This window comes from Microcaecilia unicolor, chromosome 2 (genome assembly GCF_901765095.1).
Source record: "Microcaecilia unicolor chromosome 2, aMicUni1.1, whole genome shotgun sequence".
NCBI lineage: Eukaryota > Metazoa > Chordata > Amphibia > Gymnophiona > Siphonopidae > Microcaecilia > Microcaecilia unicolor.
This window is the reverse complement of record NC_044032.1, coordinates 264,599,138-264,626,951: the sequence shown is the minus strand read 5'-3', so window position 1 is coordinate 264,626,951 and position 27,814 is coordinate 264,599,138. Positions and strand designations below refer to the sequence as shown.

General features: G+C 45.5%; 1 protein-coding gene across 5 annotated transcripts in view; it reads left to right on the top strand.

The window, feature by feature from the left end:
- LOC115463520 (protein bicaudal D homolog 2-like) overlaps nt 1-26,530 on the top strand; it is a 160,564-nt gene extending 134,034 nt beyond the window's left edge. For 4 of the 5 annotated variants that reach the window (XM_030194107.1, XM_030194105.1, XM_030194103.1 and 1 more), the window contains 2 exons: nt 2,284-2,508; nt 14,601-14,687. In XM_030194107.1, the coding sequence (XP_030049967.1) occupies nt 2,284-2,508; nt 14,601-14,676 (301 nt within the window). In that variant the 3' untranslated portion in view covers nt 14,677-14,687. Of the gene's footprint in view, nt 1-2,283; nt 2,509-14,600; nt 14,688-25,068 lie in introns of those variants that run through there. The other variant, XM_030194106.1, reaches the window with a different exon arrangement.
- Nucleotides 26,531-27,814: the final 1,284 nt, after the last annotated feature.

Below are 27,814 nucleotides of genomic sequence, written 5' to 3'. Positions count from 1 at the left end.
AGGAATTGCTCCAAGAGAGACACCTTGGCTATTTCCATTCCTGACTTCATGTTGCAGCCTTTCCACTCCTGATGTCCCTTCATGTTGCAGCTGGTTTAGCATCTAGAAAAGTGACTTGGCTACTAGTGGTTAAAAGGCTTTGTAAGTATGTAGTCCATGTTGTCTCTGACCACCCAATCATTCTGGCAGTGCTTTCAAAATTCACAAAAAAAATAATCCAGATCGTTTTAGGGGGGGGGGGGGGTGTTGCCTGAGACATAGGCTTTTGCTCACAGTGAACCTGCACAATTTGCTGCAGCATCTGGAGTATCTTCTCCATTCTGACCTGCAACACTTCTGCCACTAGTGCATATTGGGGAAAAAAATCCTGCCTGTTCAGGACTACCTAATCTTCTGGTCTCTTTGTACAACAGGGCTAACTCCTTTAGTCCAAGTATGTACGTCCATGCTGTAGTAAGGCCCAGAACCCTGGGGTTAGTGGGCTTTCCTTTTCTTTTAATGGGGAAACACAAATCCCACTACTGTCAGCATATGTGATAGCAGAGTGGGGGCAGGGTGTGGAGCCTCCACAAACAGGTAAGCCACAATGTAAATGTAAAGCTAAATTTTCTTTGGTGTTTTCCAAAGAAATATACACAATCCTGTTCTCTTCACAGGTTGTAAAACTCAGTATTTATTAAGCATAAATTTTACAGTTCAGTTTCTAACTATCAAAAAGGTCAGTGTGTACAGGAATATCAGCTTGGAGTTCACTATTAAACAGGAAAAGACCTGGCTGTTGCCAGGCTATAAAAGGTCTTGTTGCAATGAGAACTTTTCCTACCTTGGATAGTCTTCTGGTCCATCATGAATAAGTTGTTGAGACATACTCTAGAGGACTACTCCTTCCTACCAAGTGGGTTTGTATCTTCCTAGACTTAACATCCTTTCTGATGACTACTCTAGAGCTAAGCCTCTGAATGTGACCCTGTGAAGGGAGTGTGCTTAAGGGAGACCAGCAGTTTCCTATTTACTCAGTGACAGACTCCTATTCTTCCCCTCCCACAAGTCCCATACACAGAAATAATATTACCACTCTACCAGACACAATTAAAATGCCCATCCTTGCAACAGTACCAATAGGCAGGAACAAAAATCTGTGTATTAATACCCCACATTCTCAGTTTATCCCACCACTTATCAAACTCCAACTCCAATCCCAAATTCCCACAGTTAGTAATCCCACCTTACCCTCCAACAACATACACAATATAAATAACCACCTTAACAATAGAAGCCATGCACAGCATTTAAACAACAAAACTGTTCACAGTAATAATCCAAGCCAATCAAATGCACAATTAGTTGCATGCGAAGGGGTGAGCTCCCTTTGTGCTCCATTTGGAGGCACATCTACTCCCCAGTTCTGGGTTAGTTTTAATAGCTGATCCTGAAGTAATGTTACTAACAGGAGCGTCAAAATACTACCCCTGAACTTGAGACATTAGCATCTACTTTTTGGTTAGATAGACGCTCATGAACAGAAAATCATTGTCTACCTCATGCCCATTCCTGTATGATTATTTAAGTATCATACAACGCAAATGGAAAACCACTAAATATAAAAATAAAACTAAACCCCACAAAAATTCCCGCTCTCCAGTTTTGAAGAGAGTACTAGATCCCAAGGCTTAAAAGGAAAAAAACACCAAGGTCTGAAAAAGCAAGCAGCTAGCTTTAAAAGAGATTAGAAAAAAGGCAAAAAAAAAATTTATGGTAACCTTTCTACACTAGAAAACACTTGTTTAGCAGTGATGATAGGTTTATATTAAACAGTTAATGTAATTTGTAAGACAAACCCTTGAGTGTTTCCTGCATTTTTAGCTTTTTGGTCAGACATGGTTGCCCTTTTTATTTGATAAGGTAATGAACAGAGCACCCTATCAAAGTATTGCCCACCTTGGTGATTGACATACAAATGTGATTGTTGGAATTAAAAAAAAAAAAAAATCTAATGTCTCATCTAGAAATAATTGAGTAAAACCAAAGATAGAGTAAAATATGAATTTTCCCAACAAGGGGAAGGTTTGTATAGTTAAATTATTGAAGAAGTGCTCAGACAGGGGAAGAACCATAAGAAAACAAAGATGAGATTGTCAGGAAGTCTATATTTGTAGTTGCTGGTCTATTATATTCCTTAAAAGGCAGTATTCATTGGACCTGGCTGTTACAGGAATAATCCAGAGAGAAAATTCCTGTGTTTCTTCACAGATATTTATGTATATTTTTGCTGGCATATTTCAGGTGTGACCAGTATGTATTGCAGTTGGATGAAATGCAGCGGCAGCTTACTGCAGCAGAGGATGAAAAGAAGACCTTAAACTCACTGCTGCGAATGGCCATCCAGCAGAAGCTTGCACTGACTCAGCGTTTGGAAAGCCTTGAAACTTCGTCCGAGGTGTCCAAAACCAGCCGATCCAAATCCACCATCAAGACAAAAGCCAGAACACCAAAAAACAAACTAACTTGGTATGTGTCAGAAATAGTTTACCTTTGTTAAAAATTAATCTTTCCGTGTCATCAACAGCAGATGAATCCATTAACTGATGGGTTGTATCTGCCTACCAGCAGGTGGAGATAGCACGGCTAGCCCCTTCTGCCTCAGTATATCTCTATATCCCAGCAGGTGTGGACGTCGCTTGATCAGCTCCTGGAATTCTGCCTGGGGTGGCTCCTGTCAGTAGAGCGGGGGTGTTGTGGCTGGTGGTGCCCACTTCTTTGAAGGCATACTTGGTTTTGTTCCCTGTCCCTGCCCTCCAACTTTCCTCACAGTGTTAAAAAAAAAAAAAAAGCGTTCTTTTACAGCGTGGCTGTTCTGAGGCTTTCTCCAGAGATTCTGGTTTAGTGCAGCTTGACTGGAGCTCGTTGACTCGGTCTTCTGAGGTGAGAGTGGTGCACAGCTCCTCTGGGGAGGTTCCCGCGGACAGCGTTTTGTGCGGGGTAAGTTTTGGCGCAAAGCTGCCATTTTGTTCGTATATTTCCGTCCGGGCGGGCGATGGCTGCTGAAGGCGTTAAGCGCTGCTCCCGATGTGGTAAACGCAGATCAGCAATGGTGCTTTGCAGTACGTGCTTACTAGACACTCGTGCTAGTACGGGCATGGAGAGCGGTGATTCTCCCCACTCAGTGGAGCTGGCAGCGGGCACCATTTGGAAGTGCCGTGTGTCTCGACACTCGCGGTTGCGGAGTAGTCTGAGTGCAGGGGGATGCCTCATTCTGAGGCTGCTAGAGGAGCTCCTTCCTCTGCTTCTCTTAATTCGGGGGCAGAGGGCCAGGGTGAGGTTTGTTTTTTTTTTTCTCCCCTGAATTTGTGCTGCTGATGCATAAGGCCTTTATGTTAAAAAGGACTCTGCCGGAGGCGTCTGACACTGCGTTGCGGGCTGGATTCCCTCCAGGTTTTGATAGTCCAGTGTTGACTCCTGAGTTTCCTGCTTCCCCCAAGCATTGGACTGACGCTAAACGTAGACGGGGTAAATTCTCCGTCTGACGGTGGCACATCCCCCTTTCCCCCCTCTGGTCAGGTGTGAGGAGTCTGGTAGGCCCTCATGGACGGATGATCCAGATGAGGGTCCCTCCTGTTTGCCACAGGATTTGGATGATCCTAAAGCAATGCGGATTTTCCCCCACGACGAACTGCCAGCGCTCATTCCTGACGCCTTGCAGGCCCTTTCTATTGAAGATCCGGTCGAGGGCGATGCCTCCTCAGTTAATCCTAGGATGGCTAGTACCAAGAAGCCTTCTCGGGCTTTTCCTGTGCATGACTCCATCCAAGAGCTTATTTCAGCTCAGTGGTCTGACCCTGATGGGCCTTTGAAGGTAGCCAGGGCTATGAGTCAGCTTTACCCTCTGAGTGAGGATCACTTGGCCCCTTTTGGGATGCCTAAAGTGGATGCATTGGTCACTGCCGTGATTAAGAAGACCACTCTCCCGGTGGAGGGAAGGGTTGCTTTGAAAGATATGCAGGACCGATGGCTAGAATCCACACTGAAGCGGTCCTTTGAAATCTCGGGCCTTTCCTTAAGGGCGGCAATTTGCAGTTCCTATGCAGCCCTTGCTTGTCTTTCCTGGTTACAGCAGGCGGTTGATCAGCCTGACGATGGTGCGGGTTCCCTTTCTGAGGTTGGTCCGCGTATGGAGTCTGCCCTGTCATTTTTGGCTGATGCCCTTTATGATCTGGCTTTGGCTAAGCAGATGTCTGTGGCGGTGTCTGCCCGCCACCTTCTTTGGCTGCGGCATTGGGCGGCTGACATGGCCTGTAAGCAGAGGCTGGTGAGGTTACCCTTTCGGGGCCTTCTGTTATTTGGAGAGGAATTGGAGAAGATTCTTAAAGACCTAGGGGACTCTAAATCCCAACGGTTACCTGAGGATAGGCCGCGGCCTTCTTCCAAAAGTCCTGTTTTTCCCTCCTCTTCCAGGCCACGTTTCCGCGAAGCTCGCAGGTATTGCCCAGAGCGCTCTGCTGGGTTTTCTCAATGGGCCTGTTTTCAGCAGAGGATCTCCTTTCGCTCGGGCAAACGTTCCACAGCGGCCGGCCCACGGCCAGGAGTTCAGGGGCGTCCTCCACAATGATGGGACACCGGTCCACTCGTCGATTCCTGCAGTAGGGGGTCATCTTTCCCTCTTCATCGAGGAGTGGATCAAGATTACTTCGGATCAGTGAGTCCTGGACCTGATCAGAGAAGGCTACCGATTGAAATTCGGTGCCTCGGTGAGAGACGCCTTTTTGGAGTCCCGATGAGGCACTGCCGTCAAATGGGCGGCGGTAGAGGAGACCTTGCAAATCTTGCTGCACCTCGGAGCGGTGGTTCTGGTGCCTCCCGCCAAATGTGACTGCGGTCGCTACGCCATTTATTTTGTGGTCCCTCGGAAAGGTGGGCTTTCAGACCGATCCGCGACTTACGAAGAGTTAACGAGGCCCTAAGAGTGAGACACTTTCTCATGGAAACCCTGCGCTCCGTCATTGCGACGGTACAGCCAGGAGAGTTTCTCACGTCTCTGGACCTAAAGGAAGCATATTGGCACATTCCTATTTGGCCTCCGCATCAGTGGTTTCTCCGGTTTGCAGTTTTAAGCCAACATTTCCAGTTTCGGGCCTTGCCTTTCTGTCTGGCCACAGCTCCCCATACCTTTTTGAAAGTGATGGTGGTGGTAGCTGCCTTTCTCAGGCAAGAGGGTATCAGAGTTCACCCGTATTTAGACGACTGGCTCATCAGGGCAGATTCAGCAGATGAGAGCCGACTCGCCATGACCAGAGTTATAACGGTTCTTCAGACTCTGGGCTGGGTGATCAATTTGCCCAAAAGTCACCTGACCTCCTCTCAGTCTCTCAAGTATTTGGGGGTCCAGTTCGACACTGCTTCAGGGTTCATTTTTCTCTCCGACCACAGACGGTGCAAGCTTCAGAATCAGGTCCGTCTGCTCCTGCGGATGCCTCACCCTCAAGCTTGGGACTGTGCTCAGCTCCTGGGGTCAATGACAGCCACCATGGAGGTGGTTCCCTGGGCAAGAGCTCACATGAGACCGCTGCAGATTGCTCTGCTTTAGCAATGGTCTCCGATCTCCCAGGAATACCAACGCAGACTATCGTGGCTCCCTGCGGCCCAGCACAGTATTGATTGGTGGTTCTCCGACAGGATGCTGCAACAGGGAATGCCGCGCGTGTTTCCTTCTTGGTGCCTGGTGATAACGGATGCCAGCCTTTTGGGCTGGGGAGCTCATTGCCAGGGAAGCTATGCTCAGGGTCAGTGGACACCTGTGGAAGCGGGATGGTCCATCAATCGCTTGGAATTGAGAGCAATATTTCAGGCTCTGCTGGCCTTCCACAAGACTCTGAAGGGGCTTCCTGTCCGGGTGCTGTCGGACAACACGGCAGCAGTGGCATACATCAGTCATCAGGGTGGCACTCAGTGCAGGGCCCTTGCCGCAGATGCTGCTCAGATTTTCCACTGGGCCGAGCTCCACTTGCATCTGCTGTCCGCAACTCACATAGGAGGTCAGAGCAACGTGCAAGCCGATTTCCTCAGCAGACATCAAATCGACCTGGCGGAATGGGAACTGGCAGAAGTTTTTCTTCAATCTGTGCCAAATGGGGGACTCCCGGTTTGGATCTAATGGCGTCAAGTGCAAACGCCAAAGTTCCTCGTTTTTTTCAGCAGAAGGAGAGATCCTCGCTCGGCGGGGTTGGATGCTCTGGCTCAACCCTGGCCTTCCGGCCTCTTGTATGTGTTCCCTCCTTGGCCCTTGATAGGGCGAGTCCTTATGAGGATTCGACTGCACCAAGGATTGGTGATCCTCGTCGCTCTGGATTGGCCAAGGCGTCCGTGGTACACAGACCTTCGTCGGATGCTGGTGGAGGCTCCACTTCCGTTGCCTCTAGTACCGAACGTGTAGTGACTATGGAGGATCCCTGCCGATTTGGTCTTAACGGCCTGGCTCTTGAGAGGGCGCAATTGAGAGACAAGGGCTACTCTAACAAGGTCATCTCCACTCTCTTGTAGGCCTGCAAGCGATCTACTTTCGCAGCTTATGCTCGGATCTGGCGCAAGTTTGATGCGTGTTGTGGTTCAAAAACGGTCACACCCATGCGGGCTACGGTCTCGTCGGTCCTGGATTTTTTGCAGGACGGCCTACAAAAAGGCCTGGCTTACAATTCCCTTCGGGTTCAAGTGGCAGCGTTGGCATGCTTCCGAGGGAAAGTCTCTGGCTTCTCCCTTGCTGCTCATCCGGACATTGTCCGATTTCTCAGAGGGGCGCTTCGGCTCCGTCCTCCCGTGCGGTCGCCTTTTCCGGCCTGGAACCTGGAGCTGGTGTTGAAGGCTCTTTAGCGTTCACCTTTCGAGCCGTTTAGGCGAGCTTCTGAGGAGGATGTGACTCTCAAGACAGTCTTTTTGATGGCCATTACATCGGCTAGACGCGTATCTGAGCTCCAGGCACTTTCATGTCGGGATCCTTTTCTGCAGCTCTCAGAGTCCGGGGTAACGGTACGTACAGTGCCTTCCTTCCTTCCTAAGGTGGTTTCAGCGTTTCACCTGAACCAGCCCATTTTTCAACCCTCCTTCTCTAGGGAGGACTTTCCGGATTCCTTTGGGCAATTGCGTCTTTTGGATGTTTGCAGGGCTCTGTTGCAGTATCTACAGATGTCAAATGACTTCAGGACTTCTGATCATCTTTTTGTATTGTTGAGAAGTCCTCGACATGGGTGTACGGCGTCTAAGGCCACTATAGCCCGTTGGCTCAGGGAAGTCATTTTTTCTGCATATCTGCTTTCAGGACGGTCTCCGCCTGAAGCGTTTAAAGCGCATTCCACGAGAGCGATTTCCTCCTCGGGGCTGAAACGGGTGTGATCTGTCGTGCGGCTACTTGGGCTTCTCAGCTCTCGTTTGTACATCATTACAGGCTGGATGTGGCAGCGAAGCAGGAGTTGCCTGTTCCCACCCTACTTAGGGAGTGCTTTTGTACATCCCATCAGTTAATGGATTCATCTGCTATTGATGACAAGGAAGGGAAAATTAGGTTCTTACCTTGGTAATTTTCTTTCCTTTAGTCACAGCAGATGAATCCATGATTCCTCCCTGTCTGTTTTTGTTATTCAGATCCTTCATGCAAATATCGTATCACATCAGGAGGAGTTGATCAGTTCTCAGAGTTTCTACATGCTATTCTATTGCAGGAGGTTGAGAATGTCCCTCCTTTGTTGGTTATTGCTCTGGTTCTGGGGCGTTGGTTCACTGTGAGGAAAGTTCATGTTATTTTACCTTTCTTTCTCACTCTGCTTTGGAAGTTTCATATACTGAAGGCAGAAGGGGCTAGCCGTCCAAGGTCACTGTGGTTTTTCAGTGCTCTCTATCTCCACCTGCTGGTAGGCGGATACAACCCATCAGTTAATGGATTCATCTGCTGTGACTAAAGGAAAGAAAATTACCAAGGTAAGAACCTAATTTTCCCATTCAGGCAGGCCATTGATATATATTCGGAGGGGGAGGAGAAGGTTTACTAGCATCACCAGAAAATACTTAACATATATATACTCAACTATAAGTCAAGAAATTTAGGCAAAAAAAAGGCTTTATAAAACTGGGATCATCTTATCTACAGGTAGCACCCATTGCACTAAAACAAATTACTGGTAATCCTCTTCCCTCCTGTCCCTTACTGGCAGAAGAGAATCTCTCTGACATATCAACCTCCATTTACCTCCCCCCCCCACTCCCCCTTCCCTGTGTACCTTCAAAACTCCTCCACACAGCAGCAGCACTACACCTAAACTGCCTGAGCTCTGCTGTGGAGCATGCCCTCTGACCTGTTCTGCTCATGCAGAAACAGGAAGTTGAGTCAGTGGGTGCGCTCCAGGGCTTAGATGTACAGCTGTAGTGCCGGTGCTGTGTAGCTTTCAAAGTACATGGCGGTGGGGGATTGAGATCCTGGAGAGAAGCTCGTTCTGCCAACAGGTGGGGGGAGTTTCATAGTAATCACTTGTCATTTTTGTTATACTTGGGGTTCCCAGACTCTCAGCTTGCAGTGCTTGTGTTATTCATATGCTTTCTACTGGGTGAGCACAGACCACCTTATAAGATACAGAAATCTTTTTTACATAAATGGTACAAATTAAACACTTGCAGAAGCTGAAAGTACTTAAGATGTAGTTTGCTGTTGTGGTCCTCTTTGTTTAAAGGCCCATTATTAAAACGTTTTTCAAACAAGGAGTCTGAAGGACTTAAGATGGAGGGGGAAGAATGGATTAAGCATGAAAAGGAAGAGGATAGCTGTGAAAAGCATAAAATAGAACACACAGGAAAAAAAAGATGCACACAGAATAGATCATATAAGATCCAATATAAAAGGTAAACTGTAAGGAGCAAAATGTTTATATGCTGGCTTCTTAATTTTTACACTGCTTATATTTGTATATGTAATATGCCTATGTGTCAAAATCTGAACAAAACGATCTAGCAATCACAAAATTCACCATGTGCAGTATGGCAGTTTTTCAAAATGATTTCAAAACCTCATTAGTAACAAGTAATACAACAAAAGAGGCGTGCTTGGTGGGGGAGGGGGGCAGAAGAGAGGGTATGCTGGATTGGTGAGGTGAGGTGTGAGTGAGGCAGGTAAAAATGTATGTGTGTGGCCTTGACTTGCACATGGGTGACACCCAGTTTTATCCCCCAAACTGCCTTCGACTTATGAGACTTATAGTCAAGTATATATGGTTTCTCATTTTGAACTGCTTGGTCAGGATGTTTTAGTATCATTGATATGTTAGACTGTATTTGGGTTTTTTCTTTGGTATATATGGTTCTCTTTGCTTAATTTAGGTCTTTTATTTATAGAGATCCTCTTCCTTTGTACTTTTAGATGTTTTTATGATTGTGAACCACACTGTTCTGGTCAAGCTAAAAGCGGTATATCAAGTTTTTAATAAACATAATCATAAATATCTTTAGCAGGAGAAACAGACACAATTGGTGACATCATCCAACAGAAGCTACCATTAACAAGCATCCTCCACCACCCCCAGCCATCTGTAAAATCCTCTCATTCAGAGGTCTGTCCTCCTATTGATATGTTTATATTAAAAAAAAAAAGTGTGTGGGGGGCATTAACTGGCAAGCAGATCTGGATGCCATTGCCACACTGAGGCATGGATGTGTTCCTGCTGTGCATCCAATTACATGAGGGCTTTCTGTGCTTCCTCCCTCCCTCTGGTCCTGGCATCAACAGGTAAGGACTCAGATTTCAAAACCCCTCTACCCAACTGGATGCAAATCCCATACCAGTGCAGCAAAGACGGGAACAGCATGTGGCCAGTGCAGTTGAGACCTGGCTCTACACCTACCACCCCCCACCCCGGTATAATGTGGGAAGCTCAGACCCATTTCCTTCAAGGGATCAAAACGGGAATATGACCCTCCACCATCAAGACAGCCAGAGCCTCTACCACACTACTCAAGGTTTTCACTGCAACAGTCAGTTTGCTTCCCTCCTGAGAAGTCCAGCTTCCCAAGGCTGCCGAAAAACAGCCAGATCATAGGGCCAAATTGACCCAACACTGCCTTTAAACCTTTGGAGGCTTGTCTTTACTGTCTTCCCTCCAAATGGATACTTCCTTACCCCAGGCATCCCAAGGACATCAGCTGCCAGGCAAGCATGCCCACATTCAACCTGCCTAACCCGACATCTCCACTGGAAGGCCTGCGCCTACTCGCCTCAGCCTTTCCCTTCACCTCTGCACGGGTTCAGTCTTCGGTCCTCATCCATTCACATCTGGATGCAACAGTCATTCTTCTATTAAACAATTCCGCAGATGAGTAAGTTGAGGGTGTCTCCTTTCAGAAATCTTAAATATCTTAAGACCCTCTCCCACAACAGAGGCCCCTCGGGACCAGAGATAATTTGTTTATCCTGCAATGTCTTGGCATACTGAAAATTCATCACTTTGCCAGTCCATCAGGTCCTCCAGGACTTGCAACTCAACATTTGGAAAAGTACCACTTTCTAGGCACCTTGACCTCACATTCAAGGTCCATCCTGCACTGGGACGTGACTACTTGCAGTTTCCACATCAGCTACTAGTCTCAGTAGGAGGTCCAAAACCTTCAAAATGCAGGCCGCTGAACCAGAAAGGATTGATAGGGCCTAGATATTGTAGAGATGAAAATCTGTGCTATGCTTAGTTTGAAGATAGCAGCCCATCTTCCATTCTCATCCCTCCTTTTGACATATCAAGCTTTCATCCCTCCTTTCAACACATCAACAAGCTTTCTGCAGCTGTGCTACATGACTCCCAAGTTGAACTCAGCCAATTGCTCCTCATTGTCTTGGAAATCAGCCTCTCATTCAGTCCACCTATTATGCTTACAATAGGGCAGCAGTCACTATTGGGACATGTGGAACAACATGACTCTGAATACCTGGCCTGCACAAGGATCTTCCTGACTGCCTTGCAACCACTTCATGCGCAGGATACCACCTTTGACAAAGGTTAAGGACATGGTCTCCCAGATAGCCGTGCAACCACTTCATTCGCAGGAGACCCCCTCTTTGACAAAGGTTAAGGACATGGTCTCCCAGATAAAAGATCAACTGACCAACCACTCTCTGCACTTCAAGCGTCACTTGTTATAATGCCGTTGTATCGCTCCATGGTGCGACTGCACCTTGAGTATTGTGTTCAGTTCTGGTTGCCGCATCTCAAGAAAGATATAGTAGAATTGGAAAAGGTGCAGCGAAGGGCGACTAAAATGATAGCAGGGTTGGGACGACTTCCCTATGAAGAAAGACTAAGGAGGCTAGGGCTTTTCAGCTTGGAGAAGAGACGGCTGAGGGGAGACATGATAAGAGGATTATAAAATGAGTCGAGTGGAACAGGTGGATGTGAAGCGTCTGTTCACACTTTCCAAAAATACTAGGACTAGGGGGCATGCGATGAAACTACAGTGTAGTAAATTTAAAACAAATCGGAGAAAATGTTTCTTCACCCAACACATAATTAAACTCTGGAATTTGTTTCCGGAGAATGTGGTGAAGGCGGTTAGCTTGGCAGAGTTTAAAAAGGGGTTAGACGGTTTCCTAAAGGACAAGTCCATAAACCACTGCTAAATGGACTTGGGAAAAATCCACAATTCCAGGAATAACATGTATAGAATGTTTGAACATTTGGGAAGCTTGCCAGATGCCCTTGGCCTGGATTGGCCGCTGTCGTGGACATGATGCTGGGCTCGATGGACCCTTGGTCTTTTCCCAGTGTGGCATTACTTATGTACTTATGTACACTATTTCAGAAAAGCTTGGCAGTACATCACTATGGATTTTGAGCTCTCAACATAATTGACTGTCTACAAAATGAATTTCTGCCAATTCCCACTTTTAGTACCACCACAGCCACACCCACACCTCTATGATCCTATTCCAGCACATCAATATATGTCAGACTTGTGAGTTCTTGTACCAAGTAGAGGGCTGCTGAGCCCGGTACTCGGACCAGGTTCTGCTTGGCGGCCGAACAACCCAGGATTTCACCTGCGCTGACCACCGTTCCCCAGAGGCTGAGCCCCTAGGTGTGGGCGGCCTGCAAGACTTACGAGACGGAGCTGGAAGTGGGATGGTGAACGTATCGGCCAGGCAGGCAGCAGGCAAGAGAGTGATCCAGGTACAGGCAAAGTCAATGGGCAGGCAGCAAGCAGGGGAGTAATCCAGGAACAGGCAATGTCAACAGGCAAGCAGCAAGCAGGGAAGTAAGCCAGGTACAGGCAATGTCAATAGGCAAACAACAGGCAAGAGAGAGTAATCCAGGCATAGGCAAAGGCAGGCAGGCAGCAAGTCAAGAGGGTAATCCAGTTACAGGCAAAGTCAGTAGGCAGGCAGCAGGCAAGAGAGTAATCCAGGTACAGGCAAAGTCAGCAACGAGGGGCAAGTAACACCTACCAAAGTAGAAGCCGAAGCATGGGAAGGAGAAACCGGAAGACCAATAGGAAAAAAGCAAGGGAAGCCAGGCAGAGTGAGAGCAGACACAGGTGGGTGGAAGCAAAGCAATCAAGGAGCCTGGAAGCCAGGCAGAGAGAGAGAGCAGATGCACGGAAGCAAAGCAATTAAGGAGCCTGCAACCACCGCTCTCTGAACAAACCCAGAGAAGAACTACACACACATGGCTCAGGGCAGTGCCAGTCAAGTGTGCACGTCGACGGGACCCCACGCAGCCCGAGGACACCGCTTGTGTTGAGGTAGGGGACATGACAATATATTAACAGTAGAGTTTGACATCCTTCTCAAGAACCATGTTGTCAAATGTGTTCTAGTATCTTAATAGGATCAAGGCCACTACTATAAACCTTTCACACCCAAAAGAAACCTGGGGATCTCCAACCCATTCTCAACCTGTGAATTTTTCCTCAGGAAAAAAAAGGTCAAAATAAACACCCTGGTTACTAACTATGATTGGCTTGCCTCGTGATCTGAAAGATGCCTGCACACATATTCAGTTCACACCATTGGCAATTCCTCTATCTCACTTTAACCGCTGCTGTTGATATTGGGTGCTACTTTTCAGCCTGTTTTCTGCTCCAATGGTGTTCACACAGTATCTAGAAACTGCAACTGTACATCCCTGCAAAAAAAAAACAGAGGGTTCATGTATTTATATTAGGATGACTGACTTGTATCAGAACCCTTCACTTGGAAAGTTCATGACAACCTGCAGGCAACCATTTACGCCCTTCGGATCCTAGGCATTTTCATCAGCAAACCAAGGTTCACTCTTGTCCACAAAGGCAATTCACTTCATAGGAACCAGATTAGGGAAGTAGACTCTGGCTGCTAATGTCCAGTGAAAGTCTACACAACCTTGGCCCTAGCTGGCAGCCTCTAAGAGAAACTTTCCATATCAGCCTATCATCTTCTACTTTTGGGCCACAGGACAGGACAGTCACCATCAAGATGGCCAGTTTACAAATGAGGCCACTGCATTAACTTCTCAAATTCCATTGGGACTAGCATAACCACCCTTTCTCCAAAAAGGGTATTATTAACATTACAAGTGAAACACTTCCTACACTTGTGGCAACATCCCACCAATCTGTCCAAGGAGTGCCCCTTTCACACATCCCAGTCTTAGCTTTCCCTGATTATGGATGAGAAGCACATTTATTCATTAGCACACTCAAGGTTTATGGATGCCTTAGGCGGGAGCTCATGTTCAACACCATTTTCTACACACTACAGATGTTCAAGCTATGAATCCAATAGATAGTGATGTTTGGCATCCAGCCTCAGCCATGAAGCCTAGCCCACTCCTGCAGGCTACCCTCCAAGCAATGTACCTATTTGGCAATCTCAATTAGATCACGGATTCCATGAGCTGAGAAACCTTCGAACAGTTTCTCAACACCTCTTTGACAGGAAGGCCATTCTGTGATAGACCTTTTTCTGTTTTCACAGGAGAGTGCCAAAAGTCTAATGATCTTAAGACGTGCCCATGATGCTCAAGCAGCAAATTGGCGTAACCACCACCACCACCACCACCCTTTTCTCTATCCAGAGTACTCCAGAAAATAGTCGTGGCATACTACAGGTTGCATCAGTTCTGGTTTCCACACCATCTTTCATTGGTTCAGGACCAACCACTCTCTTTGGAAGCTCACCCACCCCTATTAACATAACAAGGTGAGCACCTAGTACAAAAATGAAAGAATTGTGCCTTTATATATAACATCACAAATTTTTTATTCAGTAAAAATCCAAACATATTGAAAATAGAAAACTTAAAGAAGCAGGTCCAGAGCAAACCAGCAGACCTTTGCTGCCAGTTGGACTCACGGTTTCAATCATTTGGTCAAAAAACTTCCCAACAAAATGTGGTTCACTTTAATAAATGCCTTTAACTTTCTTTTCTTAGTACTATATTTTTAATTTTCTTTTTTACTTTTTTGTTATTTAAATAAATACAGTATCTAATGGTGTCAGTCCACATATTTAGCATATATAATCAAGATACTTCAAATGTAGTTGCAGCTTATTGCTTATTTCTTATGTTTTTTTGAGAGCAGAAACGCTTTTCTTATCCTGACAGGACCTCTGTTTCACTAGAGCTTCGTCGGGGGAAGGAAGGTGCCAGTGTGGAAATTCTATTCCCCTTTAACATATGAAAATGTCTGCATCCACTTGATCCATGATGCATCTCATAGAAAACAACAATCGTTAAAATATTGCAGCTGTCACATATGGTACATAAGGCACAGCAATATGAATAAAAAGTTTAAAAGGTTAACAGCTCATGGCAACTTACTGTACAAGGGGTCACTACTTGAAAAATACTGCTCTTAACCACAATTCAAAATGGTGCCAAAAAATATATAGATGCCGTGTTCACTTCCCACCCTATACTGAGTTCTCCCCACAACTCACCCATCCCAAACTCATATCAGAATTGTTTTTCCAATGTCCATCAAAACCAGTCTATAGTCCTGATCTTTTTCCCTAAGCCACATTCTAACAGGCAGAAGCTGCTCTGCAGAAAGGACCTTCTATACTACCTCAGCACTGCAAAGGACTTTCACAAGACTTTGCTGCCAAGTGAACCCTTTCAAATTGGGTGTCTGAGTACATCCTTTTTCTATCACAGATCCAGCGAACAGTCTCTTTGGAAAATCAACATACAAAGCCTTGGGATGAATGCTGCTTTCAGATGTTGACAATGGAAGACTACAACTTAGCCCTCCATCCGTTCCTTCACTAGAAAATATTACTCAGATTTGTCCTTCTTCTAAGAGAGTTCCATTGGAATGAGTGGTCCTTCAGAACCTCTTCATTCACGAAGATCAGCTGTCACTTCTGGTCACCCTCATCATTCTCCTGGGTCACCAACCTGCTCTCTTCAAACTGTAACCTTTGTCTTTGAAGATCACCAAGTGTGCCTGCATCTCCCTTTGCTTGTGTGCATAGAAAGCAAAGTTGCTTACCTGTAAAAGAGCTTATGTGTAGACATTAAGGGAAATCAGCCAAACTTTCCTTTCCCTCTTTCCATCTACAGAATATAGGCAGCTCTGTAATTGACTGGAGGGGGGGCAGGGATTGTGCTGCCTAGCACAAGAACATCCACATATGCTCAAGGAAACATCCAAAGGCTTCCCTGGACTCAGAACATGCCACATACTGGCTTCATCAGACAATATCATAAACAAGTCTGGCTGCATTCCCCTGCTGTCTACAGAAAAACTCCATTATAGGTCAGTAATAGGGATATGATTACATCACAAAAAGCTGAACTATATAGATACTTGGTGTGTAAAAATAGCATTCTCTGAGGACAAGCAGGCCATTAGGATCCTCACATCTGGGTGATGTCATACGATGAAGCCCGGTATGGGTGCTGTCTATTATATACAGCGAATAGTAAATTCTAGCAGCATCCCATCATGCGGGTGCAGGTGCCTTCTCGCTCGATGCACGAGCACAGGTTCCTCAGTCTGCTTTTATCCACGGAGCTGAGAGGTCGCGTCTTCGTGGTCTCTCTTCATCTCGCATTGTTACTTTTCCAGTGCATTCCCATGTTCACATGTTTGTGTTTCCCTTATTTTCCTCTCATTTTTTTCATAGTTTTTATTTGTGGTACCTTTTTTCCCCTTTATTTTTAAAGCTGAAAAACCTAATAAAATTTTTTTCTTTTTTGCACTGCTCTTTAAGGCCCTGTTTGTGCCTGAGCACCGACCTTAATTTGAGCATGGCCCTATTTTGACGTTCAAGATTGAGAGATTTAATTTGTTTGCAATTTTTACCAATCGTGTAGGAAGACCCCTCCCCCCCCCCCCCCCCCCCCCCCCCCAGTGGCTTCAAAAGGTGTGCCCAGTATAATCTGGCTATTTCTACCATGGACCCACACAATTGGTGCGTTGGGCACCTTGGGCCTGACCACCAACCTGAATTCTTCTTCTCTGTTTACAAATGCAGCTGAGAACACACAGGGTGTGTCATGTCCAGCAGGAGAAACTTTTTTGGCTCCTCGAAAGCTAGTCAATCGGCACCGGAAGCATCAACCTCTAGCTGGCTGTCCAGACTTCCTCTTCCACTGGTAGTGCACTGGCATCAAGGAGGTCTCCACCTTCCTTGACATACATCAGGGTAGGAAGCTTCCTCAGAGTATAAGAGTAGGGCTGTACCTTGGCACTCTTTGGGTCATTGACATGGTTCCGCTGAACCAGAGCAGGCACAGACTCACTATGCCCATCTTGAAGTATTGTGAGGAGTTGGACTTGGACCGCTCATGGAAGTCAGATGAAGATCCACATTACTTCTCAGAGGAGGAGTCATATGGAGTCTTCTGACCCCTCCCCACCTCAAGAGAGTCATAAATCTCCACCCGAGTGTATCAGTCACAGGTTTTGTGAAGGAGATGGTTTCGGCCATCTCATTGTTTAAGTTGGAGATGGAGGAAGAGCTTAGGATTGAGTATGTGTTCATTTCTGGTCGCCGTATCTCAAAAAAAGATATAGCAGAATTAGAAAAGGTTCAAAAAGAGCAACCACAATGATAGAGTGGCTGGAACTGCGCCTGTATGAGGAAAGGCTATAGAGGTTAAGGGCTCTTCAGCTTGGAAAAGAGATGGCAGTAGTGGGGAGGGGGTATGATTGAGGTCTACAAAATCCTGAGTGGAATGGATGGGGATGAATAGTTTTTTTTCTGTCATTCAAAAAGTACAAAAACCAGGGGGCACTCAATGAAATTGCATGGAAATACTTTTAAAACAAATAGTGGAGGAGTGGCCTAATGGTTAGTGCAACAGGCTTTGATTCAGGCAACCTGAGTTCAATTCCCACTGCAGCTCCTTGTTACCTTGGGCAAGTTACTTAAGCCTCCATTGCTCCAGGTACAAAAACTTAGATTGTGAGTCCTCTAGGGACAGAGAAAGTACCAGCATATAATGTGTACAGCTGCTTCATATGTTAGTAGCGCTATCAGTGCTTTTTTTTTTTTTGTTGTTGTTGAAAAAAAGGTGCTGGTACTCATGGGTGGGGTCATCACATATGGCTCCACCCACATTAGCCAAACCCCTTATACCAGCCATGGTGCATATAAACAGACATCATTGAAAATATTATACTAGTATAGGAGAAAAAAATAACATGATTTTTTTAAATTATAAATAATTTCTGTAAGCTGTTACAGCTCCAGTGTACCGAGTGCAAAATGTGACAGCAGATGTAATTTCTCAAATTGGACATATTCCAAACACTAAAATGAAAATAAAATGATTTTTTTCTACCTTTGTCTGATGACTTTGCTTTTCTATCCATATTGGTCGCTGTCTATCTGTTCTCTTAACTCTGTTTCCAGGGCTTCCTTTCCATATATTTCTTTACTTTCCTCCTTTCTTCTTCATGTCTTGCCCTACATCCATAAGTAAAAGCTGGGTCCTCCTCCGTGGAATTGACTGGAGGAGGTATAATGTGGATCCAGCTTTTGCCTATTTTCTCCATCCATGTGCGTTTTTTTCTCCTCTCTTCCCTTGCCCTCATCTCCATCCATGTGCATCTTCTTTTGTCTTTCCTTCCCTCCATCCATGTCCAGCACTTCTCCTCTCTCCTCCCCTCCATCCATGTCCAGCACTTCTCCTCTCTCCTCCCCTCCATCCATGTCCAGCATTTCTCCTCTCTCCTCCCCTCCATCCATGTCCAGCATTTCTCCTCTCTTCCCTCCCCTGTATCCATATAAAGCATTTCTTCTGTATCTCCTGCCCTCCCCTCCATCCATGTGCATCTCCTTTCTGTCTTCCCTCCCCTCCATCCATGTGTATCTCCTTCCTGTCTTCCCTCCCCTCCATCCATGTCCAGCATTTCTCCTCTCTTCCCTCCCCTGTATCCATGTACATCTCCCTCCTGTCTTCCCTCCATGTCTAGCGAGTCTCCTCTCTCCCCTGCTCTCCACTCCCCTCCATGTTCAGCAATTCGTTCAAACCCCAGCCCCCACCCTCCCTCAGCTCCCCAACTTTCCTTGAAATCTTTAATTTACCCGAAGTTGCGGCGAACCGGCAGTAAAAACAGCTGGCAGGCAGGCTTGCCTCCTCGTCGCTTCCCTTCCCTCTCGGCGCGTTCCACCTTCCTCTGATGTAATTTCCTTTCCGCGAGGGCGGGACGCACTGAAAGGGGAGCGACGAGGAGGCAAGCCTGCCTGCCAGCTATTTTTACTGCCGGTTCGCCACAACCAGGTAAATTAAAGATGTCAAGGAAAGTCGGGGAGCTGAGGGAGGGGGGGGGGAGGGTGCACGAACGGAAGGGAGTGGACAGGTGAGCTGGACCTCACAAAAAAGGTGCTGGTATGCTGTACCGGCACAAAAAAATGCACTGAGCACTATAGAAATAATCAGTAGTAGTTGATTAGTAGTAGAATAGTTAAGCTGTGGAACTCATTGCCAAAGGATGTAATGGCGGTTAGTGTATCTGGGTTTAAAAAAAAAGATTGGACAATTTCCTGGAGGAGAAGTCCATAGCCTGCTATTGAGATAGACATGGGGGAAGCCAGTTTTTGCCCTGGGATTGGTAGCATGGAATGGTGCTACTAATTGTTTCTGCCAGGTACTTGTGACCTGGATCAGCCACTGCTGAAAGCAGGATACTGAGCTGGATGGATCATTGATCTGACCAGTATGGCTGTTCTTATGTTATCTGTCCTGGACAATGATTGTCCTCCTAAGGAGAGGGTTACAGTTCTGTTGCACCCTGTTCTTTAAGGTGCACTGACGAAGGAATCTTGTCTCTGTGTAGGTTGCACCAAAGAAGGTGGATACTCAGTATCATATCTAGAAGGCTCCCAGATTTGAGAGGGCACAATTGTCTCACCACTCTCTGGTGATTGAATCTACTCTCAAACAAGCCAGAAGTTCCAGGACTTATACTTTGGTTCCCCCAGGTAGAAAGGCTTGGACTCTGGATTCATTTGGGAGAAAAGTTTCGAGCCTTGATGCTCCTTAACTGCATCCAGTTCTACCAGCTCTACACGAGCATATACTTGGAAATCCTTGGTGTGCAGTAAACTCAGTCTCGTGGATGTGCTCCCTCAGGAGTAGGCCGCAGAGCTTCGCCAGTTGGCCAACAGGCAGCTGGAGTGCAGGAAATATCTGGCCAGGGGCGCTTATGACACCTTTGATATTGCATACAGACTGTCAGGCTTTCAAGGCAGGAACTAGGTTCGTGAGCCCTTGGGCCACTGCCAAGGAGCGGCAGTGGCAGGCAAAACCACCCCAAGCCAGGAACAAGACAGAACTCAGACAGGAACAGCAAGATTTCACCTGCACTTAGCCGCCTTTCCCCAGGAGTTGAGATCCCCTGGCTGCAGGCGGCTGGCAGGACTTACAGGGCAGGAACTAGATACCAACTAGGCTGAAGAGGGTCAGAGGGGAAAGGAATATACATGGACAGCAAGGCAGGAAACTGGACTAGGACTCACAGACGGGAACTGAAAGTTGCAAGCAGCCACAGAAACAGGGAACAGACACTGACGGACAAGAGACAGAACTGAAAGCTGCCAGGCAGCCACTGAACAAGAAACGCAAACAGAAACTAAACACAAAAAGACAAGCAAGGAACAAGACTAGGAAACAAACAATAACCCTAAGCTAAACTACACACGGACTGACTAGAATCAGACAAGGAACTAGAATAAAACCCAAACTAGGCAGAAGTGCAACAAGCACCAACAAACCAGGGCCTTAGGCGATGCAAAGGCAGAAGCTTCCAGGTGGGTAATAAAGGCCACCTACAAGGGAGTTCACCAGGTAAGGGTGCTGCTAAGTTCCAAAACTCCCAAGACAATCTGGGAGGCTGGAAGATCCGAACTGGACCGGCCTGACTTCTGGAACCTGGGAAACAGCACACAGACAATCCAATGCAGCCACCAGGTCTGGCCACCAGGTGGCGAGATGACTGAGAGCCTGAAACATGGGCACGATCGTGACACAGACTCTCCACTATGGGTGAGGAGATGCACAGACTCTCATGGTTGTGTGTCTTTGATCTTGAACCAGCGGTTCAGGAGAGGTTAGCGGACGTACTATGCCAAGCAGATAATCTTTTGGGGGACAAAGTGGAGGAGGTTGCAAACCTCATCAAGAAACATACTGACACCGTTCAGTCATTCTCTCAGCAGTCTCCAGCTTCGTCCTCTACTAGGAGGTTTTTAATTGGGCCTAGGTGGCAAAACTATTACTTTCAAAGGTGTAGGTTTCCACCACCTTCCCGTTGTACCCATCAGTCCCAACCCCAACACTCCTGGCCACATCAGTCCAGACGGCTCCCCAGTCAAAGCAAAGGACAAGCTTTTGATTGGTTCCAGGGGAGCATAGCTGCTTTCCAAGTATCCATCTTGGATGCCCTACAAGTGAGAGGGAGGCTGAATTTTTACCATCAAAGGTGGCCCCTTATAACCACCTGGGTTCTTCAAATAGCTTACCTTGGTTACACATGTCATTGGTATCAGAAACCACATCTTAAATCAGTTCTCAGCAAAAGCAGGTACTCACTTAGAGGAAATCTCAACCCTTTTGCAGGCCAGTGCAGTCAAACCTGTGCCACCTGGGGAAGAAGGGAAGGGATTCTATTCCATGTACTTCATTGTGCCCAAGAAGACGTGGATTTCTTTTCATTCTAGACCTAAGGGCCATGAACAAATTCCTGGTCAAAGCAAAGTTCAGGATGATTTTTCTGACACCCATCTCCCCATGATTCAGGAGCACGATTGGCTGTGCTCTCTGGACTTGAAGAATGCCTACACCCACATTTCGAAACTTTCCAGCCTCAGGAAGTATCTCAGAGTTAGAGTAGGGAAACACCACTACCAATATCGTGTTCTGCCTTTTGGCCTTGCGTTAACTCACAAGATCTTCACCAAATGTCTAGCAGTAGTTGCAGCTTCACTACGCAGACTAGGAGTTTGTGTTTTCCTACCTAGACAACTGGATGGTCAAGAGCACTTCGCAGGAAGGAGCGCAAGAGTCAATGCAGAGAACTTTTCGGGTGCTGGAGCTCCTAGGGTTCATCATAAACGACCCCAAGTCCCATCTTCTCCCAACTCAGCTATTGGAATACTTAAAAGCCATGCTAGATAAGGTGCAAGCTTGGGCCTTTCTGCCCCTGGCGAGAGCAGATACCTTGATAGCACTCACCTTGCAGGGCTGGAATATCTGGCTCAGCAGATGTTGAGATTGTTGGGCCTCATGGCTTCCACAGTGCATGTCACTTCATATCTCTTTTTTTTTTTTTTTAATTTATTTATTTATTAGTATATTTCATTATTTCAACACAAATTGTGAATATGCAATCAGCATTACAATCAGGAAATCCATATAAGAATAAATCTTAAGGCCTATTTGTCCACAAATCAAGAAACATTTGGTTCCAAGAATCCAAAGATATAAGTCATATAAGGTATTTAACAAAAAGAAAAAAAAATAATCTATCGGTTGCTACCTCGGGTTAACGACCCTAGCCTGCTTTTATGGAGGGCATACAACATTTATATCCACTCTAGCATCAAGAAATTCTTTTAACTGTTTAGGGTCCACGAATTGAAACTGTTTGCCCTCAAGCAGTAAATTACATATACATGGAAATCGTAATACAAAGTTTATTCCCAATGCCAACGCTCTAGGACCCTGTTCCAAAAAGGCCCTGCGTCTAGTTTGTGTAGGCTTTGAGAGATCTGGAAAAATGCGAATCTTTGATCCCATAAACAGATTTTCTAAATGTCTTAAGGAAAGTCTTAATACAGCATTGCGATCAGGCTCCAAAACAAAAGTGACCAGCATTGTAGACCTCTGAGTAATAATTTCCAGTGAGCTCTCGAGGAATGAAGTCAGATTCATTCCATCCCCCACCACTGGGGGATTTCCATCACCCCCCTTTGGGTTCCAGATGTAATAGGCCCGTGTTATGGGGGGTAACGAATCCTTGTCCATTCCAAGAATGTCCACCATATATTTTTTAACCATTTCAACAGGTGGAATTAAAGGAGACTTAGGGAAATTAAGAAACCTGAGGTTAAGTCTCCTAGCCTGATTCTCCAAGTACTCCATTCGTTTATGGAGAAAATTGTTATCCTTAACCAATACAGTCTCTAAAGTTCCCATTTCTTGCAATTTAGTGTTCATATTTTCCAATTTCGAGGACTGCTGTGCAGACACTTGTGCTTGGAGTAGCGCAGCTTCAGAAAGAGTTTTTATGTTATCAGTATTTTCTTTTAATGTAGTTTGCATAGAGATTTGAATGTTGTAGACCATATCCCATAGTGACTCTAGTGTCACAGTTGCTGGTCTAACCACGCCACTAACTCCAGGAGGGGATTGAGTTTGAGCACCAACTTGAGACAGTTTAGTAACAATGTCCTGAGGAAATACCTGTAATGCTGATTGAATTAGTTCTTCTCTTGGTTGGTGTTCGTTCTCTATCGCTGCAGTCCTTTCCTCGGGCAGTTTAGGCTGAACTCCTTCGTTCTCCGTCTCTGCTTGGGCTGTCAGCAATTTCCTTCTGGGTTGAGGCGGAGCAATGCGCTCCACAGGGCTCAGGGAAGCCCCGTTGGCGCTCTCAATCGACGCCGATGCGTCGAGAGCTGCAGAAGGGGTCGAAGTTCCCCGGGGTCCCGGTTGTTGCCTCGGGAACTGCAGGGTCGTCTGCCGCCACGCCAAAGGTGCCTCAGGAACCGAGGAATGCTCCCTGACTTTCCCCCTCCGTTTCCCCATCGTAGGGGACGAGGTTACAGAGGCAGCGAGATCGCCAAACAACGGAGTCACCTCAGCAGCAAACTCAGGTGCGTCCGATCAGAGCGCCATCTTGGAATCTCCATTTAGGTATCTTCATATCTCACCTCATTTGAGAGGTACCCAATGGACTCTAGCTTCCCAGTGGTCTCAAACTACAGGGAACCTAGCAAATGTAAGGTCCTTCAGAGGTTATTCAATCCCTCCTCTAGTGGACAGTTCGACCTAATTTGACTGGGACTCCATTCCAAATTCAAAGGATGCATCAACTTGGGATGGGGGGCTCCTGTGGATGAGCTTCACACTCATAGAGTGTGGTCTGCTGTGGAGACAGATGTCAACATAACCTTCTGGAGCTAAGGGTTATTTGGATTGCTCCTAAAGGCTTTCAGAGCTACAGAACCAAATTGTTCTCATCCAAGTCGACGATCAGGTTGCAGTGTATTATGTGAACAAGTGGGGGGGGGGGGGGGGGGGGGGAATAAGATTTTACCTGTTATGTCAGGAGGCGGTACAGATGTGGCAGTTGGATGTCCTTCAAGAGATGGTACTATGAGTACCTAGCTGGCAAGGACAATAGCCACATGGACAGACTGAGCAAGGTAATACAACCTCATGAGTGGTTTCTCAATATGGGTATAGCCCACAGGATTATCTGAGAGTGGGGCATCCCCTTGGTGGATATTTTTTTGCCACTCATCTCAACAAGGTCCCTCAGTTCTGCTTCAGTCTCAGATCACATAGCAGACTAGCGTCAGATGCCTTTTCCCTTCATTGGGGGAAGGAGGGGTGGTAGGTTTTCTGTATGTGTATCCTCCGATACCTCGCATAGAAAAGACTTTGCTGAAACTCATGTAAGATCGGGGAACAATGATCCTGATAGCTCCTGGGATTGTCCTCAGTGGAGCTGTGGAGATTGGAGTGTTTTCTGACCCTCATAACATAAAACAAGGGGTCCCTGGCCCTCATGGCCTGGATGTTGAGAGCGTTGAATTTTAGTCTTTGAATCTGCCTGAAGGAGTCTCTAAAATCTTGGCTTGTTTCCAGGAAAGATTCCACTAAGAGTCTTTTTAAATGGAGGAGGTTTGATGTGAGGGCAAGGCCCTAGAATCCTCTCTTGCCCTACACAAAAACTGCCTTGAGTAGGATACCAGACAGACAGCTTGTTCTCCAGGATTTGTTTGGTGTCTAGAATCCAACTCCACTCTCCTAGGTCCAGTTTTGTTCTGTTCCAGGCTGAACCTCCACAACTAGATTATACATAGTTTAAGATTGGTTGACTTCAAGGCCTTGACGTTTTGAGTCATTATTGTCCTAGCATTGTTTTCGGTGAGCCTGGTAGCTAGCGATTCCCAGATGTGAGAATAAAAATGGCCTGCTTGTCCTCGGAGAAATCAAAGTGACCTGAAGCAGGTGTCCTCCAAGGCCAGCAGGCCAAGTATTCTCACATACCCGCCCACCTCCCCTAGGAGTTGTATTCCTTCAGTTGTATTATTCTACTGAGGAACCTGATCTCATGTGTCGGGCGGGAAGGTACCTGAGCATGCACAGTAGGATGCTACTAGAACTTTCTACTTGCTGTATTCGCTAGGCAGCATCCGCACCTGCTTCATCAGATGACATCACCCAGATGTAAAAATACTTGCCCTGCTGTCCTTGGAGAACATCTACTACAGGTGAGTAACTTTAATTTTCTGGATAATTGTAAGCAAGAAAACTACTAGTTCAAAGAAAACTTTGCTTGTATAATGGAGTGTATTTCTGATTTTTGCTCCTCTTTTCTTCCCTCTTCCAGACTTGTACCCAAGAAACCCATGTTTTGCTGACAGAAATCATGACCTCTTCAGAGACCTTGCTTTGTGATTTGGAAGTAGAAAGCAGGAGAGTATAGGAAAATGGTCCAAATGATGCATAACAGACTGAGCAACACCAAAAAAAAAGTCATTGAGTGGAAATTCATTTTTATTAGGGCTGAATATTTTAAAGATAATATGGGTTGGTTGTTTGCTTTTTACGTCTCTAAAATACTCAGAATGATATAATTTGTAATCCAAGCTGTAAGAGCTCTGTAGTTGGCAGAATCCCAGGACTGTATTTTAAGCAGTTCTCTTAACATATTGTAGAACTATAACCAAACAAAATATGTTAAAACTAAAAAATGTTTCATATTACAGATATGCTTGGTGGAGAAGCAGTGTTTAATATTTCCTCTCAGGTTATGACTTTATTCAAATGAAATAACCACTAATAATTTGCATAGAAATAGAATTTTGAGCTGAGAAGTGGCCCCAGTTACCAGAAGCAACTCTGTTCTGTAATTTGCAGCATACCTGTAACTTCTGTCGAATTAAGAATTGCTTTTCTAATGAAGAAAAAGCACCTTTAGTCCTTTAAGATTAATATTTATACCAGTCCTTGTATCTTGGGGGGGGGGAGCCTTTCTAGAAGGATGTGGTATTTTGTTTATATCTGTGACAATTGTAAAAAGTTTTCTAAAAGGCACAATGGAAATAACCTTTAAGATCATCCACTTTAGATTTGTTTCTGGTTTAAAAAAAATCGTTTTTATTATTATTTTATTTATAAAGTTTAACATTATATCCAAGCAATTTTACACTTGTACAGAAAAGTGTTGCAAAGTAGTAATAATAGAAGATAACCCAGCATTCCAAAAAAATTAAGCAAACACTCGAGTCCACAATATTGAGATCCAAGACGTAATGAGAGGAATTAAACAGAGAAATAAGAAAACACTTTATTAACATACCCTAGTGCTTGAGCTAGATACTAATTAAATAAATAGCTCAACTCAATCTCTTGACATCTGTTTAGTTGCCAAAAAGGCTGATGGGTGAGAAGGTTCAAAGAAAACATATTTCATAGAATTGCGTCTTTTAATAATACATTTGCATGGATACCTTAGGAAAAAGGTTCCCCCTACTTGAAGAACACCTGGTTTTAATAACAAAAACTGCTTACATTGGTGTTGGGTATCTGTTGAAACATCGGGGAAGATTTGAATCTTAAACAGTTTCTCTTTTTAAAGAACATTCTCAATAGCCATTGCTTATCAGGCGATAATGCCACCAAAGCAAACAAAGTTGCTGCAGTGGCCACTTCTGAGTCCGAAGTGTCAAGTAGTGCGGAAACATCCAAAGAGGCTTTCTGCTGTTCCACTGATTTCCTCTGTAAATAAAGATGTGTGGTAGCTGTGTTAGTCCACTCTTAAAGGTTATCAATAGAAATCAAACAATAAAACATGGAAAAGAAAATAAGATGATACCTTTTTTATTGGACATAACTTAATACATTTCTTGATTAGCTTTCGAAGGTTGCCCTTCTTCGTCAGATCGGAAATAAGCAAGTGTGGTAGCTGATAGTATATATAAGTGAAACATCCAAGCATTTCATTGACAGTCTAGCAGGGTGGGGGGTGGGTAGGAGGTATGCATGGGAACATCAAAGCATTACATTGATAGTCTAACAGGATGGGTATGGGTAGGTGAGAGGAGGGTGATAAACAGAGAAATACAACTTTATGGTTTATAATGGGCTAGAAAACCCAGATCCTAAGTCCTGTCTGTTGGGTGTCAAAATATTCAATCATTCTGACTTCAAAGGTCTTACATTCCTGTATTGTTTTAAAGTTACCTTTCAGGATTCTTACTGTGAAATCACTGGTGCAGTGTTCTGGTCGTGTAAAGTGCTGGCCCACAGGGGTGGGAACCTGACTGGCACCAGCTTTCTTCATGTTATGTCTGTGTAAATTAAATCTTGTCCTAAGCATCTGGCCTGTTTCTCCAATATAGCATCCTTCGTTACATTTTTTACACTGAATGATATATACCACATTGGAAGATGAGCATGTGAAAGATTCCTTTATGTTGAATATTTTTCCTTTGTAAATGACTGTGGGGTCCTGTGAAATGTTTTGGCATAGCTTGCAGCTGGGTTTATTACAGGGAAATGTGCCCTTCTCTTCCTTCTCAATCTGTGTTGGGAGTTTACTTCTGATTAGCTTGTGTTTTAACTTGGGTGGCTGTCGGAAGGCTAGCACTGGTGGGGATGGGAATATCTCTTTCAGTAATTCATCCTCCTGCAGTAGAGGCTGTAGATCTCTTATGATTTTCCTCAGTTTCTCCAGCTCTGGGTTGTATGTCACTACAAGGGGGATTCTGTCTGTGGCTTTTTTTTCTTTGTACTGTAGCAGATTTTCCCTGGGTGTTTTGAGGGAGGACGCAATATTCTTGGAGGCTACAACCCCAAAATAATCTCTTTCAGCCATAATGGGACAAAGCAAAAACATCCAGCACTAAAACTTAGACATTTTGAGCTAAACCTGTTTTTCTTACGAATAAGGTGCCCCAGATGACCACTGGAGGGAATCAGGGATGACCTCCCCTTACTCCCCCAGTGGTCACTAACCCCCTCCCATGCCCAAAAAGTGTTTTGAAGAACATTACTCAGTCACAGAACAGAGGGTAGTACAGCATACAAGTATACAACACAAACCAGAAAAAAGCAACACTGGGCCTTCAAGA